We start from the raw sequence: 18,205 nt of genomic DNA, 5'->3' as shown, positions 1-18,205 counted from the left end.
TTACATATCAGAACATATTAAAAACCATCTGGTTGGTATCAGGTTTTAAAATTTTGTAAATACAATCTCAGATGAACAACACATGATATATTACACCGTGTCATTTATTGAAAAAAATAAAGCCAAAATGGAAAAGCCATGGATGCCAAACTAAGTACACCTTATGATTCAATTGCTTGTATAGACACGTTTAGCAGCAACAAATTGAAGGAATTGTTTTCTGTATGACAGTATCATTCTCTCGCATCATTCAGGAGGAATTTTGGCCCGCTTTTCTCTACAACGTTGCTTCAGTTCATTGAGGTTTGTGGGCATCTGTTTATACACAGCTCTTTTAAGGTCCTGCTAAAATATTTCAGTTGAGTTGAGGTCTGGACTTTGACTGGGCCAGTGCAACACCTTGATTCTTTTCTTTTTCAGCCATTCTGCTGTAGATTTGCTGGTGTGCTTGGGATCATTGTCCTGTTGCATGACTCAATTTCGGCCAAGCTTTAGCTGTCGGACAGATGGCCTCACATTTGACTCTAGAATACTTTGGCATACAGAGGAGTTCATGGTCAACTCAAAGACTGCAAGATGTCCAGGTCCTGTGGCTGCAAAACAAGCCCAAATCCCAAATCCAGCGTGATGGACATTGCATGAGGTGTTTGTGCTGATATGCTGAGGTCGCTTTTCGCCAAACGTGGCGCTGTGCATTATGGCCAAACATCTCCACGTTGGTCTCGTCTGTCCAAAGGACATTGCTCCAGAAGTCTTGAGGATTGTTCAGATGCAACTTTGCAAACCTAAGCTGTTCTGCCATGTTCTTTTTAGAGAGAAGAAGCTTTCTCTTGCAAACCGTACGAACATGCCATACTTGTCCCATCCTTTTTTAATTGTACTGTCATGAACTTTAACATTTAACATGTTTATTGAGGCCTGTAGAGTCGGTGAAGTTCTTGGGTGTTGTGTGATTTCTCTGAGCAGTGCAAAGTCTGACCTTGGGGTGGATTTGCTGGGACGTCCACTTCTGGGAAGATTGGCACTTGTCTTGAATTTTTTCCACTTGTGAATAATCTTCTTCACTGTAAAATGATGGACTTCAAATTGTTTGGAAATGGCTGTGTAACCCTTCTCAGATTGATGGCAGCAACAATTGCTTCTATAAGATTGTTGATGTCTTTCCTCCTTATCATTGTGTTAACACACACCTGAATGCTCCTGACCAACAAACTGCCAAAACTTCTGCTTTTATAGAGTTGGTCACACTTCCTGATGATCTGTTAATCAAAGGCATTTGATTAGCAGCATCCGACTGCTACTTACCCTCTTTACTCTTATGGAAGCAGTAAGGGTGTACTTAGTTTGTCACACATGGCTTTTCCATTTTGGCCTAGTTTTGTTAAATAAATTATGGCACTGTGTAATATGTCGTGTTGTTGTTCATCTGAGGTTTTATATACCTAATTTTAGGACCCGATTTTGAAGTTCTTATGGTCATATGCTGAATTGTTCTCAATGAAATACTTTTGTTGAGTTGTATGAATGGAAAAACTAAAAAATGAGGTCTCATTACAGCTTCACCCCATCAGTCAGGGCTTCTTTCAGAGACACTCCTCTTCTGTCTCCTTATCAGTGGATATTGATTTGTGATGGAGTTGGGTTACTTATCACACAAAAAAATTTTTTTGTGTAAGAGCTGTACCTGCATGGAAACATTTTTTTTCTTCAGCTTTTGATAATATTTTAACAACACATCATCTTCCACATCCAAAATGCTGATTTTAGGTCAAGCCTAGGTTTATGGCTGATGTTTAGGAGTGTAAAGTTATTTAAACACTGCCAACAGTGAAATACTGATCAGTAAGCTTTTGGAGAATTTGATACAAAATATAAATTTTTGACAAAACTATTCATAGATACTTAACTACATTAAAATATGTATGATATATGAGTTAAACAGGACACTGGACAAGAACATTGATTGTACAATTTATTTTGTCATAAGAAATATGATTACTGTTTTTCATGCGAGCAAATTTGACAATGAACATTTGCTTCAGCTTTGAAGGACATTCATGCCTTAAATTAATAAAGCAGTAACATATTAGGTACATGCATCTTTTCACAATTGTGAAGAACTCATGGTAGAATGTTTGTACTTCCCTTGAACGAGGAAGAAATGAACAATGTCACAGACATTTAAAATTCAATTAGTAATCAAAGACAGTGCAATGTGCAATGCAAGATACCTTCAGAGAAGGAAAGAACTTGACTTTGAAAGTAAAGAATAGAAGATCACTAACAGTGACAATATTCAACTGCCCTTTACAGGGGAAATGTCTCATTCATGTAAACACATGCAAACATTAAAAACAATCATTTGTGCTTACAACACACAATTAAATCTTTTAAATGAAGAAATATCTCTCATATAACAAGAGAAGCATTCGATGTATTTCAGTCAATAGAAATATAAATCAAAAGCTTTCAGTCAATGAAAGCATGCGTCGTCATCCTTTAGATGCAAGAGAGAATAAACCCAATATGGGTGAAAGACCTACAAGAGTTCAAACGTCTGAATCAGACTTTAACATTTCTGTGACCAAATACTTTGAATCTTATTTTTCACAAATATAATAATCATTTCACACAGCAAATGATTCTGTACATTCTGATCAAATATTATCAGTCACACAGTTTCAATAAAACAGCAACTTTCTCTGAAAGCAGATTAAAGATCCTGCAGAATCTGCAGAGGCGGAAATCAATTCCTACATTAGAATTACAGTCCATGCCAAATCTCAGACTGGCATTCTGAATTCGGTCCGAAAACTCATACGGTCCTGGTGGCTCTACCAGGGTCTCCAGAGCGCCAGAGTTTCCTCTTTGCTGCTGCTCTTTGCGTCTGGTGAATGGAGCTGATGAGTGTTGTTCTCTGTGGACGGCTGCATGTGCAGGAAGTGCTTCAGAAGTCTTCTGTGGGACTGAGTCTGCACTGGACACTGAGACAGGAAGTTGACGGCCTCCTGCACACATCTGGAGTGTCCGTCGTGAGCTGCAGTAGAGCAGCCTGAGGGATTCTGGGAGCGTCTCAAGAAATCAAGCGTCATCTCCAGGATATCAGCTTTCTCCTGTCTGGAGTCGGGCTGTTGCTTTAGGAACTCTTGACCCAGAAGAGACTTGAGCTTCTCAATGCTGCTGTTGATCCGTTCTCTGCGGATCTTCTCCACTATTGGCTTTCTCAGCTGAGGAAACATTAAGAACGTGCATTTAGAAACACTCATCCATCAGTCATATAGTTCACATTTCATAAGCATACATCATTTAGTAGAGTCAGGTGTGAAATGTTGAATGTTTACCTTGTTTGTGAGTGGAAGTTGTTCTCTGCTGATGATTGATCCAGTGATTGTAGGAGCCATGGCTGTGTGTCTTGTGTTCAGTTCTCTGTTAGGATCAGATCTGAGCTGTGCTGATCTCCCTCTCCTCGCTCCTCCATTTATACTCCCAAATCTCCATATGAATGTGTGAGTCTGGAGTTTGCTGGAGGTTCTCACAGTCTGCAGCCAATGGGAGCGTTCGAAAGGCTCAATGGGGCAGAGGGCCGCCACATGCTATAATGACATGCTTATAGCTCAGGGAACAATGAGCACATCTCAGGGGAGCAGGTGGAGGGGGGGTGTTGAGGATGGAGAGTGTGTGAGAAAGTGGAGACCCCTCGTTTAAAGCTTTGCTTGTTGAATGACATTGGGGTCATTTATTGACAGAGCACGTGCCATTGTGCCATGAGTATCTTTTTAGTGTAATTTAGATGTCCATTCTCAATATAAACAAGATGTATGTCGATACCTGGGGGCATTTGAAAATATTCTGTTTTTTCCTTGCTAAATAATTAATACAATATAACATACAGTAACTCTAATAGTAACTTTAATAATATTAGTGACTTTAATATTATTAACAATAATGCTAAATAATATCAACCATTATGAATTAATATAGGAACACATTTCTGTTTTGTGCTGATAAAGAGGCAATTGAGCCTTATTGATGGGGCTTTAAGGGTATATTACCATATGAATTACCATTCAAAAGATTGTGATCAGTAAGATTTTTTTTTTCAGTAAGAGAACATAATAAAAACCATCTAGTCGTTATCAGGTTTTAAAAAATTTTAAATGCAATCTCAGATGAATAACACATGAGATAGTACACCGTGTCATTTATTGAAAAAAAAAATTAATAAATCCAAAATGGAAAAGCCATGGGTGACAAACTGTCACAGTGTCTGGTTGTGTTTCCCCGGGTATCCACTAGATGTCCTCCTTCCTCACGGTGTCCAGCACACTCTGGAACTACATTGCCCATGATCCTTGTCTTTTCATTACACTCAGCTGTCCCTTATCACTGATCATTGCACTCAGCCTGTTTCCCATTATCATTGTCATTTCCCTGTGTATAAATACCCTGCCTGTTTAGTGTTTGTTATGGAGTCCTTGTATATCACACCACTTCTGATGTTCCTTGCCTGTTCCTGTTGTGTTTCTTGTTTTGGATTGCTTATTTGGATTTGACCCCTGCCTGGATGATTACGATATTGGATTACCCTAAATAAAACATACTGCAATTGGATCTCCCTGTTTCCTGTGTGTGGATCGTGACACAAACTAAGTACACCTTATGATTCAATTGCTTGTATAGTCACTTTTAGCAGCAACAAATTGAAGGAATTGTTTTCTGTATGACAGTATCATTCTCTCGCATCATTTAGGAGGAATTTTGGCCCGCTTTTCTCTACAACGTTGCTTCAGTTCATTGAGGTTTGTGGGCATCTGTTTATGCACAGCTCTTTTAAGGTCCTGCTAAAATATTTCAGTTGAGTTGAGGTCTGGACTTTGACTGGGCCAGTGCAACACCTTGATTCTTCTTTTTCAGCCATTCTGCTGTAGATTTGCTGGTGTGCTTGGGATCATTGTCCTGTTGCATGACTCAATTTCGGCCAAGCTTTAGCTGTCGGACAGATGGCCTCACATTTGACTCTAGAATACTTTGGTATACAGAGGAGTTCATGGTCAACTCAAAGACTGCAAGATGCCCAGGTCCTGTGGCTGCAAAACAAGCCCAAATCCCAAATCCAGCGTGATGGACATTGCATGAGGTGTTTGTGCTGATATGCTGAGGTCGCTTTTCGCCAAACGTGGCGCTGTGCATTATGGCCAAACATCTCCACTTTGGTCTCGTCTGTCCAAAGGACATTGCTCCAGAAGTCTTGAGGATTGTTCAGATGCAACTTTGCAAACCTAAGCTGTTCTGCCATGTTCTTTTTAGAGAGAAGAAGCTTTCTCTTGCAAACCGTACGAACATGCCATACTTGTCCCGTCCTTTTTTAATTGTACTGTCATGAACTTTAACATTTAACATGTTTATTGAGGCCTGTAGAGTCGGTGAAGTTCTTGGGTGTTGTGTGATTTCTCTGAGCAGTGCACAGTCTGACCTTGGGGTGAATTTGCTGGGACGTCCACTCCTGGGAAGATTGGCAGTTGTCTTGAATTTTTCAACTTGTGAATAATCTTCTTCACTGTAAAATTATGGACTTCAAATTGTTTGGAAATGGCTGTGTAACCCTTCTCAGATTGACGGCAGCAACAATTGCTTCTATAAGATTGTTGATGTCTTTCCTCCTTATCATTGTGTTAACACACACCTGAATGCTCCTGACCAACAAACTGCCAAAACTTCTGCTTTTATAGAGTTGGTCACACTTCCTGATGATCTGTTAATCAAAGGCATTTGATTAGCAGCATCCGACTGCTACTTACCCTCTTTACTCCTATGGAAGCAGTAAGGGTGTACTTAGTTTGTCACACATGGCTTTTCCATTTTGGCCTAGTTTTGTTAAATAAATTATGGCACTGTGTAATATGTCGTGTTGTTGTTCATCTGAGGTTTTATATGCCTAATTTTAGGACCCGATTTTGAAGTTCTTATGGTCATATGCTGAATTGTTCTCAATGAAATACTTTTGAGTTGTATGAATGGGAAAACTAAAAAATGAGGTCTCATTACAGCTTCACCCCATCAGTCAGGGCTTCTTTCAGAGACACTCCTCTTCTGTCTCCTTATCAGTGGATATTGATTTGTGATGGATTTTGGGTTACTTATCACACAAAAACTATTTTTTTGTGTAAGACTCAATGAGCTGTATACAGGTATACCTGCATGGAAAAAAATATTTTCAGATTTTTATCATATTTTAACAACACATCATCTTCCACATCCAAAATGCTGATTTTAGGTCAAGCCTAGGTTTATGGCTGATGTTTAGGAGTGTAAAGTTATTTAAACACTGCCAACAGTGAAATACTGATCAGTAAGCTTTTGGAGAATTTGATACAAAATATAAAAATTTTGACAAAACTATTCATAGATACTTTATGTATTATGTATAGAGTTAAATTAAACAGAACACTGGACAAGAACATTGATTGTACAATTTATTTTGTCATAAGCAATATGATTACTGTTTTTCATGCGAGCAAATCTGACAATGAACATTTGCTTCAGCTTTGAAGGACATTCATGCCTTAAATTAATAAAGCAGTAACATATTAGGTACATGCATCTTTTCACAATTGTGAAGAACTCATGGTAGAATGTTTGTACTTCCCTTGAACGAGGAAGAAATGAACAATGTCACAGACATTTAAAATTCAATTAGTAATCAAAGACAGTGCAATGTGCAATGCAAGATACCTTCAGAGAAGGAAAGAACTTGACTTTGAAAGTAAAGAATAGAAGATCACTAACAGTGACAATATTCAACTGCCCTTTACAGGGGAAATGTCTCATTCATGTAAACACATGCAAACATTAAAAACAATCATTTGTGCTTACAACACAATTAAATCTTTCAAATGAAGAAATATTTCTCATATAACAAGAGAAGCTTTCTATGTATTTCAGTCAATAGAAATATAAATCAAAAGCTTTCAGTCAATGAAAGCAGTGTCATCATCCTTTAGATGCAAGAGAGAATAAACCCAATATGGGTGACAGACCTACAAGAGTTCAAACGTCTGAATCAGACTTTAACATTTCTGTGACCAAATACTTTGAATCTTATTTTTCACAATTGTAATAATCATTTTACACAGCAAATGATTCTGTACATTCTGATCAAATATTATCAGTCACACAGTTTCAATAAAACAGCAACTTTCTCTGAAAGCAGATTAAAGATCCTGCAGAATCTGCAGAGGCGGAAATCAATTCCTACATTAGAATTACAGTCCATGCCAAATCTCAGACTGGCATTCTGAATTCGGTCCGATAACTCATACGGTCCTGGTGGCTCTACCAGGGTCTCCAGAGCGCCAGAGTTTCCTCTTTGCTGCTGCTCTTTGCGTCTGGTGAATGGAGCTGATGAGTGTTGTTCTCTGTGGACGGCTGCATGTGCAGGAAGTGCTTCAGAAGTCTTCTGTGGGACTGAGTCTGCACTGGACACTGAGACAGGAAGTTGACGGCCTCCTGCACACATCTGGAGTGTCCGTCGTGAGCTGCAGTAGAGCAGCCTGAGGGATTCTGGGAGCGTCTCAAGAAATCAAGCGTCATCTCCAGGATATCAGCTTTCTCCTGTCTGGAGTCGGGCTGTTGCTTTAGGAACTCTTGACCCAGAAGAGACTTGAGCTTCTCAATGCTGCTGTTGATCCGTTCTCTGCGGATCTTCTCCACTATTGGCTTTCTCAGCTGAGGAAACATTAAGAACGTGCATTTAGAAACACTCATCCATCAGTCATATAGTTCACATTTCATAAGAATACATCATTTAGTAGAGTCAGGTGTGAAATGTTGAATGTTTACCTTGTTTGTGAGTGGAAGTTGTTCTCTGCTGATGATTGATCCAGTGATTGTAGGAGCCATGGCTGTGTGTCTTGTGTTCAGTTCTCTGTTAGGATCAGATCTGAGCTGTGCTGAACTCCCTCTCCTCGCTCCTCCATTTATACTCCCAAATCTCCATATGAATGTGTGAGTCTGGAGTTTGCTGGAGGTTCTCACAGTCTGCAGCCAATGGGAGTGTTCAGGCTGACACATGGCGGCTGAAGCCCTTATTGCTCCTACACAATGAGCATATCTCTGGGGAGCAGGTGGAGCGGTGGGACAGTGTGTGAGAAAGTGCAGCCCTGTTGCTCACATTAGGATTAATTGCTCACAAAAGCACGTGCTGTTTATATAAAGGCCTACATTAAAAAAAAAATAGCTCAAAACAATCTCACACTCTAGGAATACATTTCTACCTTATTTTAGAACAATTTAGAGAAATATCAAACATAACTCATAATAGAGATTATAAATGTCCAAAATAAAGGGTATGAAACAGAAATTTTGAAATTCACACTCCAGCCAATACATAAACTATTAAATAAAATAGTGTTTTCTTTAATTATACATTGACAAATATATTTGGAAGATGATAATTTTACACTTTAATTCTTTAGTAGGACAAACAAGCAAACAAATGCCCGTCTCAATTAGGGACGTTGTCATAAACACCCCTGTGAGGTTTCTATGGAGCCCCTTGACAACATGCCTAATTGCCTGCAGTAAGGCACACTTCTATTCATCTCTGATGAATGGACAGAGTGTGGGAAAGTTGTGGAAAGCACAGTCCCAGTCCTGCACTACATCACCTTCAAGACTTCACTGTGATAGAGGACATCTGAACTTCCAACCTGTGGCACCTTACTAACAAATTGCTGTCCTGTTTTTTTGTTAGTTTTTTTCCTGGACATCTTAAGGATTTTTTTTTAAAGGCTGATTAACTGTCATATTACAAAATTGTAATATGGTTGATTAAACCAGAAGCTATTGAGCAAAACATGCTTTCTGAATACTTATTATAGGAGAATTATGGCATCTGGAAACCACACAATGGGGTCTCTTGGATATTTTTCAACTATACTTACAAACAAACAAAACATCGTTTAAAAAAAATTAACCAAAAGTGTTAAAAAAAGTATTGATTCTGCGCTTAATAGATCACTAATCAAATAAACAAATTGCCTGATGACATTGCTCATTTAAATCATTTGGAATTAATAAAAATCTGTTTAATTAAAAAGCTAAATAAAAGCATTTTCTAGTGGTCTCAGACGTGTGTTTATTAAGAACGGCGCATGCTCTTTTTACAGGTTTCTAAGCATCAGATTAGGCTTCAAAAGGGGTTTCCACTTTCTCACAAACTTCCTCCCTGTAATACATACCTCTCCACCTGCCTGTCAGAGAAGTTCATTGTTTCCTGTACAATAAATGCCTCACTGAGCATGTGGCGACCCTCTGCCCCTTTGAGCCTTTTGAACGCTCCCATTGGCTGCAGACTGTAGCTGCGTTTCCATTACAGATTTGCGCAAATGTTTTGCGCTATTATCTAAATATCGATAAAAAACTATTGCGAAATGACGGCGTTTCCATTAACCGATGTTATGCGACTAAAACGTCCTTTTTTCTCTCGCGATAAGTCATTCCAAAAATCACGGCAACTGACGTTGGTTTATATAATATCACAGCCACCGCATTAGACATTATTATTATTATTATTAATGGAAGGAGACGTGGCGTGTTATCCAAGCATTAATGACAGGGAAAGACCCTTATAATGCGAACGACACATGGAGTTTCTGGGTGTTTCGCCCTCATTTCTGCTCCGAGGTTTTGATTGTGGCATTTCTTTGAGATTTAGAATCCAGTATTCCTATAGTCTAATTATTAGTATTTTTTTTAATGAATTTAATAAAGAACTCTGTCTCGTATTCTGTCCAAACGATCCATGTAGGCTATTTTGTGTCCATTCATTTTTCCTTTTTTAACCCGTAATTGAAAAACGAAAAATGAACGGTTGTTGTCTTTTTAAAACGCAAAGTTGAACACCAAAATTTTAATTTGAACTGGCTACACCAGCTGCTGCGAAAAAAGTAAATATCGAAGAATTTTCAGATGTTTGTTTATGACTTTTTGCCCCTTTATTAAACATTTAAAATAGTCACAAATTAATATGGAAAACATGTCGATTTTACTGGTTTTCTAAGGCCAAATCAGAACCTGGATTTGATGTTTTTCCCGCAGTGCTGAATGAGAAGAGCCATTAATATTATTAATAAACTATGTTTTGGCTAAAATTACATCTCCATCTCCGCTGTTAAGCAGATGCGCTTTTAGAGAGAAATACCTTTCATACGAATTACAAAATCAGAAGGTAAAGCTTTCGATTCGAATTTGTTCGTTTTAAAGTGGACATTTAAGCTTTAGCCTATATTTTGTTTCAGTTCTCGCGCTCCAGTTTACGGAGATCATGAAAGTGCGTGATTGTTTTCTTTTACTTTACAAAAGCACAACGTTTTATTTTGTTATTGTGAGTTTACACAAATAAAAGTAGTTGAGAATAATGTATTATTATTTTCTGTATGACCAGAAATGATAGAGTATTTTTAAGTTGTTTCCACTGTTGATAGGAAAATGCAAGTGTTCGCGACCGCGCCTCCGTGCCATGCAGTGCGCGCTCCACGCTCAGCTTTGTTCTTTTTTTTGCATAAAAGCGTCTTCTAAATATAGCCTATTAAATGTTAAAATAAAATAATTATTAGGCCTATTTGCGTAAACATTCATCAACTCAATAGGCCTACATGGACCTCAAACACAGCGTCTTCTAAGTCAGGTGACTGTAAATGCGCAAAAACTGTTTCCATTGCAGTTTTGCGAAATATTCCTTTTTCGAATTGCCTGAAAAACCACCTCATGAGAGCGTAAAAACTTTTTTGCGATAAATGGGAGTTTTTGCGAAATTGACGTGTTTCCATTAAGCGTATTTTCAATGCGCAATTTCAATTTGCGCAATTTGAAGGGTAATGGAAACGCGGCTTGTGAGAACCTCCAGCAAACTCCAGACTCACACATTCATATGGAGATTTGGGAGTATAAATGGAGGAGCGAGGAGAGGGAGTTCAGCACAGCTCAGATTTGATCCTAACAGAGAACTGAACACAAGACACACAGCCATGGCTCCTACAATCACTGGATCAATCATCAGCAGAGAACAACTTCCACTCACAAACAAGGTAAACATTCAACATTTCACACCTGACTCTACTAAATGATGTATTCTTATGAAATGAGAACTATATGACTGATGGATGAGTGTTTCTAAATGCACGTTCTTAATGTTTCCTCAGCTGAGAAAGCCAATAGTGGAGAAGATCCGCAGAGAACGGATCAACAGCAGCATTGAGAAGCTCAAGTCTCTTCTGGGTCAAGAGTTCCTAAAGCAACAGCCCGACTCCAGACAGGAGAAAGCTGATATCCTGGAGATGACGCTTGATTTCTTGAGACGCTCCCAGAATCCCTCAGGCTGCTCTACTGCAGCTCACGACGGACACTCCAGATGTGTGCAGGAGGCCGTCAACTTCCTGTCTCAGTGTCCAGTGCAGACTCAGTCCCACAGAAGACTTCTGAAGCACTTCCTGCACATGCAGCCGTCCACAGAGAACAACACTCATCAGCTCCATTCACCAGACGCAAAGAGCAGCAGCAAAGAGGAAACTCTGGCGCTCTGGAGACCCTGGTAGAAGCCACTCAAGCCATTCTTATGTTTTTAAAAGACAACAATGTGAACTACCACGATTAACTCTGTTATAAGAGAAAATGTTATTCTATGTAAACCTCTTTCAAGAGGTATTGCTTGTATTCCTACGTCTAGAATTCACTGTATTCTAGCCATTGGCAAATCATGCTTCAAGCTAATTGAATATGTTATGTTAACAACTATATATCTCACACTGAAGTGCAATATTTGCATTCTATGAATGTTCCATGTTTCTGAATAGATCTAATTGATCTTGTGATTTATATTAACTTCTTGTTCATTTTTTTGGACATTGTATTGTTGGTGTTGTAGATTTTTTATAATCAACTATAACTGACAAATTCTTTTATAAAGATTATTTAGATGATTGTGTTTTAAACAAGAGTCTAACAATCAAGCACAGTGGTAGTAAAAACACTGTACTTTAAAAAAATCACTACATGAATATGCTGGACATAATCTACAATATGTTTTATAAAAACAATAAAAATGTATTTTACATCGAATGTTCTGTGGCAATGTGTTTGGTAACTTTATTTCATGCCCCTGTTATGCATCTCACATGTATCTACTAGTAATAACAGTAAATTATGCACAATTCCAAGCCCTAAACCAAACGCTATCCTAAGAACATATTACATATTATTACTGAGTATGTATGCAATATTACTTAGTACTTATTTGTATTATTACACTGTAACAAGGGTACCTTAAAATAAAGAGTAGCCAAAAACATCAGGCACTTTCTGAGTTCAGACAACTTTTAATGCATTCCAATATCTTTTTAATTGCATCAGTTGGATTCAATTGTTTATTTAATAATTATGGAATTGCAAACAGGCACTTGTTTGCTTTGTTATCCACTCAAGCAACTATTATCGCCCAACCTTAAAATCAATTAGATAGGTGGTATCCCATGTCACCAAAAAGTGATGTTCAACTTAGACCCAAAATTTGCCTCAAAGGGGCGGGCCGGATCCTGTAGAGATTCACAAATCCAAACCGGTAAAGTTAAAAAGTAAACCGGACAGATAATTTATAATCAATTTTTAAGAAACATTACACTTCTTACTGAGCAAGGGGAGTAGACAGTTAAATAGACTTTTAACTTCATTTAACATGACATCAGTGATTGGAGCATGTTGACTGCCTCAACCAATGACACCCGCCAAGCTAAAGTCAAATATTTACAATAGTTTTTGTGTGTTCTATGGGTAAAAACGTATGCTTACATTATTTATGCATTAAAATAAATAAATAACCTGAAAAATTTAGTAAGTTTCTAGGTTTGAACTGGTTTGAAAATTGTTGCTGAATCCTGGGAAAATCCTAAAAGTGTTTGAACAGTGTCTAAAGTCCAGATGGTCTTTCTACGTCTTAGGTCCCCCCTCTAATAAAGAGAGTTCAAACACCGTAACTAATGTTATGTGTAACAAGACACACTTCTTTTGTTCCCTTACTGTGGGCAGTCAATGAACAGACTGTGGGAAAGGAAGACAGGACTCTCACACACAACTCATGGGAACCTCAGTGAAAACCCAGTGCCTTATGTCTTCAGGCCTGCTGCTACAGGTGGTTTAAAACAGAGGAATCATAGTATCAAAAGCACTTAATATCCAATTCAGCTTAAACATAGAATATAGTTATACATCTGGTATAGTAGAGAATACTTCAGAAAAAGTATTTTTGAAAATTAAATTAGGGTAAAAATGTCTGAAAATTGTCATAAGGTGGTGGGTATATTAAGACTTTTTTGCTCAACCACAAGTTTGATTTCCCAAGTTAGTTTGTGACACTAAAAGACAGACTGTTTGTTTTACAACAAAGATGCAATTAACATTTTCAATGGAGCCATTAGTGAATTGTTTGCACTTCTCAGATTAGATCACCCAGGTTAGTGGGAATGTCCTCAAACACAAACTCACAGTATTTCAATAGTAGGCTATATGTTAAAAATACAAGCAAACACAAACACACAACACAATATATATATATATATATATATATATATATATATATATATATATATATATATATATATATATATATATATATATAATGTCTTCTGAAGAAAAAGTGAATGCTGTTAATAGATCCTGTCAAATGCAGAGGGCGTTTGTGTGAGAGTGCTTAATGTTTTCTGAGGGACTAGCCTAGCATGTTTATTCAAATAGAAATCAAAGCACGTACCATTAATAATCTATATTCACCTGCTCGTTCTCATTGCACTTCGTTACCACAGTAAAACACTTTACTTACGTGCTGTGTCTTTCCCACAGTAATGACAATGGCATGAGTCTCTGTCCTGACCCTTTTGGCGTCTGCTGGTCGTGTGATCGGGGCAGTTAAGAAGCAGCAGCAGGAACAGCACAATGAACCTCACTGATCTCAGCACGAGCTCCTGCGCGTGCTGGCCATGAAGTGACGACAGACACGTAGACATAAAATGAGATGAAGCAAAAACACTTTTAATCACGTTACAAAACGAACTAGCATTATTTCGATTCACAAAAAAAGCAGGTGAGGACTGAGAATGTTTTTAAAAATGATATTATTCAGATTTTCTCACGCGTGCCTTCACAGCTCTCACAGCGACATGAGGACTTCCGTAATTTGGCACGTGGACGCGACTGTTCTGTCACCTAACTTGTGGAGCTGAGCTGACAGTCATGTTGTTAACAGTTATCAAAGGAAAATTCATGGGAACGGGCTCAAATCTGTGTTTCCAGCTGTGTTTCTCGTAGCTTTGATGTTATGTCGCAGACAGTTTTAACCACGTGCCATTGTCGCAAGTAGGTGTTGGTCACGCTCCAGACCTGAGCTGCGTTTCCCAGAGCATCGGAAGCCTTATGCCATCATTAAACTTAGCTCACGATGCTTTTGAGAAACGCTGCCCCTGGAAAATTTGCACAAGTTTGCCTATCCTACAAAAATAGTGGCCTATAATAATGAACGCACTTTGTACAATATATTTAGGTTACAAAAATAACTTATCAAATAATTGTATCAAGATTTCTTTGTTTTTCAACACTGCATGGTAAATTTTTGCATTGATTACACAAAGTATGAATTAGATGTACAAACATATCAAATAAGAGTTGTCATGGTTTACTTTATTGCATTAAAATGTATGTGTAAAAGACGAGTTTCCCTTGCAATATATTTTGGTTACACAAACCTCTAAATTAGATAGCCTACATGTGCAAGCACCAGTCATGGTTCATCTGATATATTTTATTTTAATCTTTATTTTTCTACTATATGTGCTTTTGTGAAAGCAAAGTGCATTTGAAAACCTACATTCATAATTTTTTTTATTCTATTTTTCTAATTGGCTGAAGGACCAAATTCCTTCACTGAACCTTCAAGAACGGCGCCTCTCTGATACCTTGGGAAACATTCCTCCAGTGGAAGCGAGCAGGCATTTAACCATAAAATTAATGTCCTCTATTGTTGTGATGAGCCGGCCCTCTGGTCTCAGAGTGTGGGAACAGTAACACAGCACAGGCCACATGGCTTTGTGATGGTAATGCTGCTCTATAAATACAAGGGGTCCTCCTCAAAGAGGCTCACAAATCGTTTTGCCACAGAAGAAAAGCAAGCTGTTTCAGCACGGACATGGCACCACATTCAGCTACGCTCTCCACTTTTGACCATCTTCGCTTCAGTGATAAGGACAAAATAAAGGTATGTTCAATTTAAATGCAGTTCTTCTTCCAAATTGTTTCACCCAAAATTTGAATCTGCGTTTGAAAAATGTTCTAACAAGTGTTTCCGTTTGCCTTCAGCCAAGGAAGCCAATTGTTGAAAAGATGCGGAGGGACCGCATCAACAGCAGCATCGACCAGCTCAAAAGTCTCCTGGAGAAGGAGTTCCACAGCCATGACCCCAGCACCAAACTGGAGAAGGCTGATATCCTGGAAATGACGGTCAGCTTTCTCAAACAGCAGTGGCAGCAGCTTCCTCAGAGGGACTATAGTGAAGGCTACTCTCACTGCTGGAGGGAGTCTGTCCACTTCCTCACTCTTCATTCCACCGGAGGAGGATCTGGCCGGGAGCTCCAGCACCTCCACAGCGCCCAGCGAGCGAGCTCTGCTCCAGCAGCACCCTTGTCCAAACTGCAGCAGCCAGACAGCAGGAGAGATGGAGTCTGGAGACCCTGGTAGAAGATGCTGTGAAACTGTAAACCCTGAGGGACAGTAATATTAACGTCTCTCATCAAAGTAGGAGATATGCATTTCCAAATTGTATGTTTGTGCTGTCATCATATTGATTGACAAAAACTTTAGATAAACATGTGTTTGTCAGTGGAAGGAGGTGGATTATTTATAGCTCTTAGGGTGATTTTTTTTACCACATTATTACTTAACTTGCTTTGTTTTTGTATGCATATTTAATTGAGGTTGACTCCAGTGGAGTTTTATGTATCAGACCTTTGAACTGATATTGTACTTAAAAGTTTTTTCAGAGTATATTTCTGTTTGCACTGAGATTTCTGTATTGTTGTTTAGGTAAGGCATGCATGTTGTACCTTTGATAAAGGATCCTGTTTGTTGTCTTGACCAATTTTTTTATTATTATTCTTAGCAAATGAGCTCTTACATCAAATATTTTCTGCTAATAAAATTCTACATTTTCAATGAATGGTTTTGGGAGAAGATTGAATCAATGTTTGTATGCTACAGACTACATGATGTGATCTGTTCAAAGTCAGATTGTATTTAGATCCTGTTTGCTTTTTGCCTAAGCAACTAGAACTATATGTTTAATCATTTGCTTAAAACATCTGCAATGAAAAGACAGAGTTGAGACTATAAATTAACAAGTTAATTATGTTAAAAAGTTAGGGATTACAAAAAACGTCACTTGTAGCAATGGGCTGATCTACTGAGCTAATTGACTATCTCTCAACGTGTGTGAACCATTGATTTTCTGTAAATGTATGTAGTTCTGTCAAATAAGGTGTTCCTGAATTATATATAATAAAATCTAAAAAATATAACAACCTTTAAAACTTACAAAATTTACAAAGTTTGACTGGAGGGCAAATTTTACCAGATTTGTGCGAGTGTGAGTGTGTGCATGTGTGAGGCATACAGAAATTATTTTTTATTATTTTGCTGGAATAGTCAAACTTAATATGATATGCATTAATTATGCATATGCATTATTTTAAACTCTCAAATAACTCTAGACTGTCTATATTAGGTTTCTATACACAGATGGGTAATGTCAAGTAAGTACAATTACACAGCCTGTTTCTACAGGCACACGTCTATTGTTCTCCCCTCCTGAGAATATCACGCTCACAATGGAAAAGTAGTGTGGGAAACACTTCCCTGCTCCCAACTCACACGTTCCTGTGTCAATGGAGATGACCTCCCTAACAACAGCAAGCCTTTCATAGGCTATACTATCTTTTCCCAGGGGCTCATGCAAGTGTGCGTGCGTGCGTGCGTGCGTGCGTGTGTGTGTGTGTGTGTGTGTGTGTGTGTGACAGAGCTACAGAAGAGTTTAAAAGTCTACATGGAAAAATTAAACCTGGTAATAAACAAAAAGTTTTAGGATTTTGAAAAATGTAAATAAAAGAAACCTTATGACAAATAAAGGAAAACATATTTCAGATTCTATACTATTTCTGAGTCACTATTCAAAGTAAAAATGTTCGTGACTCTGGCGGTCTGATCTTTCTTCAAGATGCTTTCCTCAAGATGCTCTTTGGATCATTTCAAATCATGCTGGATAACATGATCATCAGATTTTACACAAACTTTTAGAGTTTATGCATCTCGAGTGCTGCTGTCTTTAAAGCAAAAGAGGGACAAACCAAAAATACTAGTGATTTTACTTATGACATTGAAGTTTCGAGGCACGTATCGAGCACGCAGCAAAATGTGAAGCTCACGTGATCGAGAACAAACGAATTTGCCTCACTTTCTGTCCATTCACCTGCGCTATTCGCTGTGCGTATCGTAATGTTCGAACCCCAGAGTAAAACCTATTCAATTACACTTTTAAATGTCATACAAGTAATATGAATATTACTTAGGCTACACAAATTATTTCAGGAAAATAAAACAGGCCTACTTGCCATGTAGCCTATAGGCATCATTAGGCTATTCTATTAGCCATCATATTGATATTAATACTGGCATTTATTGCCACACTTTAATTGGTAAATTAATTGACCAGAGAGAGCTGATTTAACACACACGAACATAATATTGAAAATGCAGTGTGTGGAGGCTGCTTCCTCGACGGAGCTTCTTTCACAGGCTTTTGGCTGCTTTTTACTAACCACCAGATGGCGATGTTTTCTATGGAAGTTTTTTTTTCTCCACAGAATAAAACATTTTAAAAGATAATGGCGACTTTTTATCTCGCAAAGTGTATCAATGGCCAACAAACACAACAAACACACCCTACACTGTAAAAATAAAAGGTGCCTTGAGGAACCTTTTGGGGTGCTTCACTTCGCCACACCGGCGGAACCGTCTGTAGATCCTCTAGGCACCCTTTAAAAAGGGCCGGTTCTCTGAGGAACCACACAGGTTTCCTGAGGAACTCTTATATTAGGCACTGTGTGGAACCACT

At 38.3% G+C, this 18,205-nt stretch overlaps 4 protein-coding genes across 4 annotated transcripts; 2 read left to right on the top strand and 2 right to left on the bottom strand.

Moving 5' to 3' along the window:
• Positions 1-2,834: 2,834 nt before the first annotated feature.
• Positions 2,835-3,434, bottom strand: LOC308703199 (transcription factor HES-5-like; the record flags this gene model as incomplete). Its single annotated transcript, XM_081386521.1, has 2 exons — positions 3,342-3,434; positions 2,835-3,227 (listed from the first exon to the last, which is right to left on the bottom strand). The coding sequence occupies exons 1-2, from the start codon at positions 3,399-3,401 to the stop codon at positions 2,835-2,837; spliced, it is 453 nt and encodes a 150-aa protein (XP_081242647.1). The 5' UTR covers positions 3,402-3,434.
• A 3,026-nt stretch (positions 3,435-6,460) lies between these two features.
• LOC308702717 (transcription factor HES-5-like) lies at positions 6,461-14,029 on the bottom strand. Its single transcript, XM_081385784.1, has 3 exons — positions 13,871-14,029; positions 7,840-8,112; positions 6,461-7,725 (listed from the first exon to the last, which is right to left on the bottom strand). Exons 2-3 carry the CDS (start codon positions 8,068-8,070, stop codon positions 7,333-7,335), a joined length of 624 nt encoding a protein of 207 aa, XP_081241910.1. The 5' UTR covers positions 8,071-8,112; positions 13,871-14,029; the 3' UTR covers positions 6,461-7,332.
• LOC308703198 (transcription factor HES-5-like) lies at positions 11,018-11,594 on the top strand (the record flags this gene model as incomplete). The annotated part of the gene is made up of 2 exons (XM_081386520.1): positions 11,018-11,087; positions 11,202-11,594. Exons 1-2 carry the CDS (start codon positions 11,028-11,030, stop codon positions 11,592-11,594), a joined length of 453 nt encoding a protein of 150 aa, XP_081242646.1. The 5' UTR covers positions 11,018-11,027.
• Positions 13,884-16,253, top strand: her12 (hairy-related 12). Its single transcript, XM_081385785.1, has 3 exons — positions 13,884-14,131; positions 14,953-15,298; positions 15,400-16,253. The coding sequence occupies exons 2-3, from the start codon at positions 15,230-15,232 to the stop codon at positions 15,775-15,777; spliced, it is 447 nt and encodes a 148-aa protein (XP_081241911.1). The 5' UTR covers positions 13,884-14,131; positions 14,953-15,229; the 3' UTR covers positions 15,778-16,253.
• Positions 16,254-18,205: the final 1,952 nt, after the last annotated feature.

The sequence above is a fragment of the Scardinius erythrophthalmus genome (assembly GCF_964197995.2).
Source record: "Scardinius erythrophthalmus genome assembly, chromosome: 15".
Classification (NCBI taxonomy): Eukaryota; Metazoa; Chordata; class Actinopteri; order Cypriniformes; family Leuciscidae; genus Scardinius; species Scardinius erythrophthalmus.
The sequence above is the reverse complement of the archived record's forward strand: the minus strand, read 5'-3'. Positions and strand labels throughout refer to the sequence as shown.

Excerpts from the sequence above, each read along its gene's own strand:
- LOC308702717 (XM_081385784.1), bottom strand. The coding sequence starts at position 8,070 with ATGTGTCAGCCTGAACACTCCCATTGGCTGCAGACTGTGAGAACCTCC. Across the intron at positions 7,726-7,839 it reads AACTTCCACTCACAAACAAG|CTGAGAAAGCCAATAGTGGA; the intron begins GTAAACATTCAA and ends ATGTTTCCTCAG.
- her12 (XM_081385785.1), top strand. The coding sequence starts at position 15,230 with ATGGCACCACATTCAGCTACGCTCTCCACTTTTGACCATCTTCGCTTC. Across the intron at positions 15,299-15,399 it reads GTGATAAGGACAAAATAAAG|CCAAGGAAGCCAATTGTTGA; the intron begins GTATGTTCAATT and ends GTTTGCCTTCAG.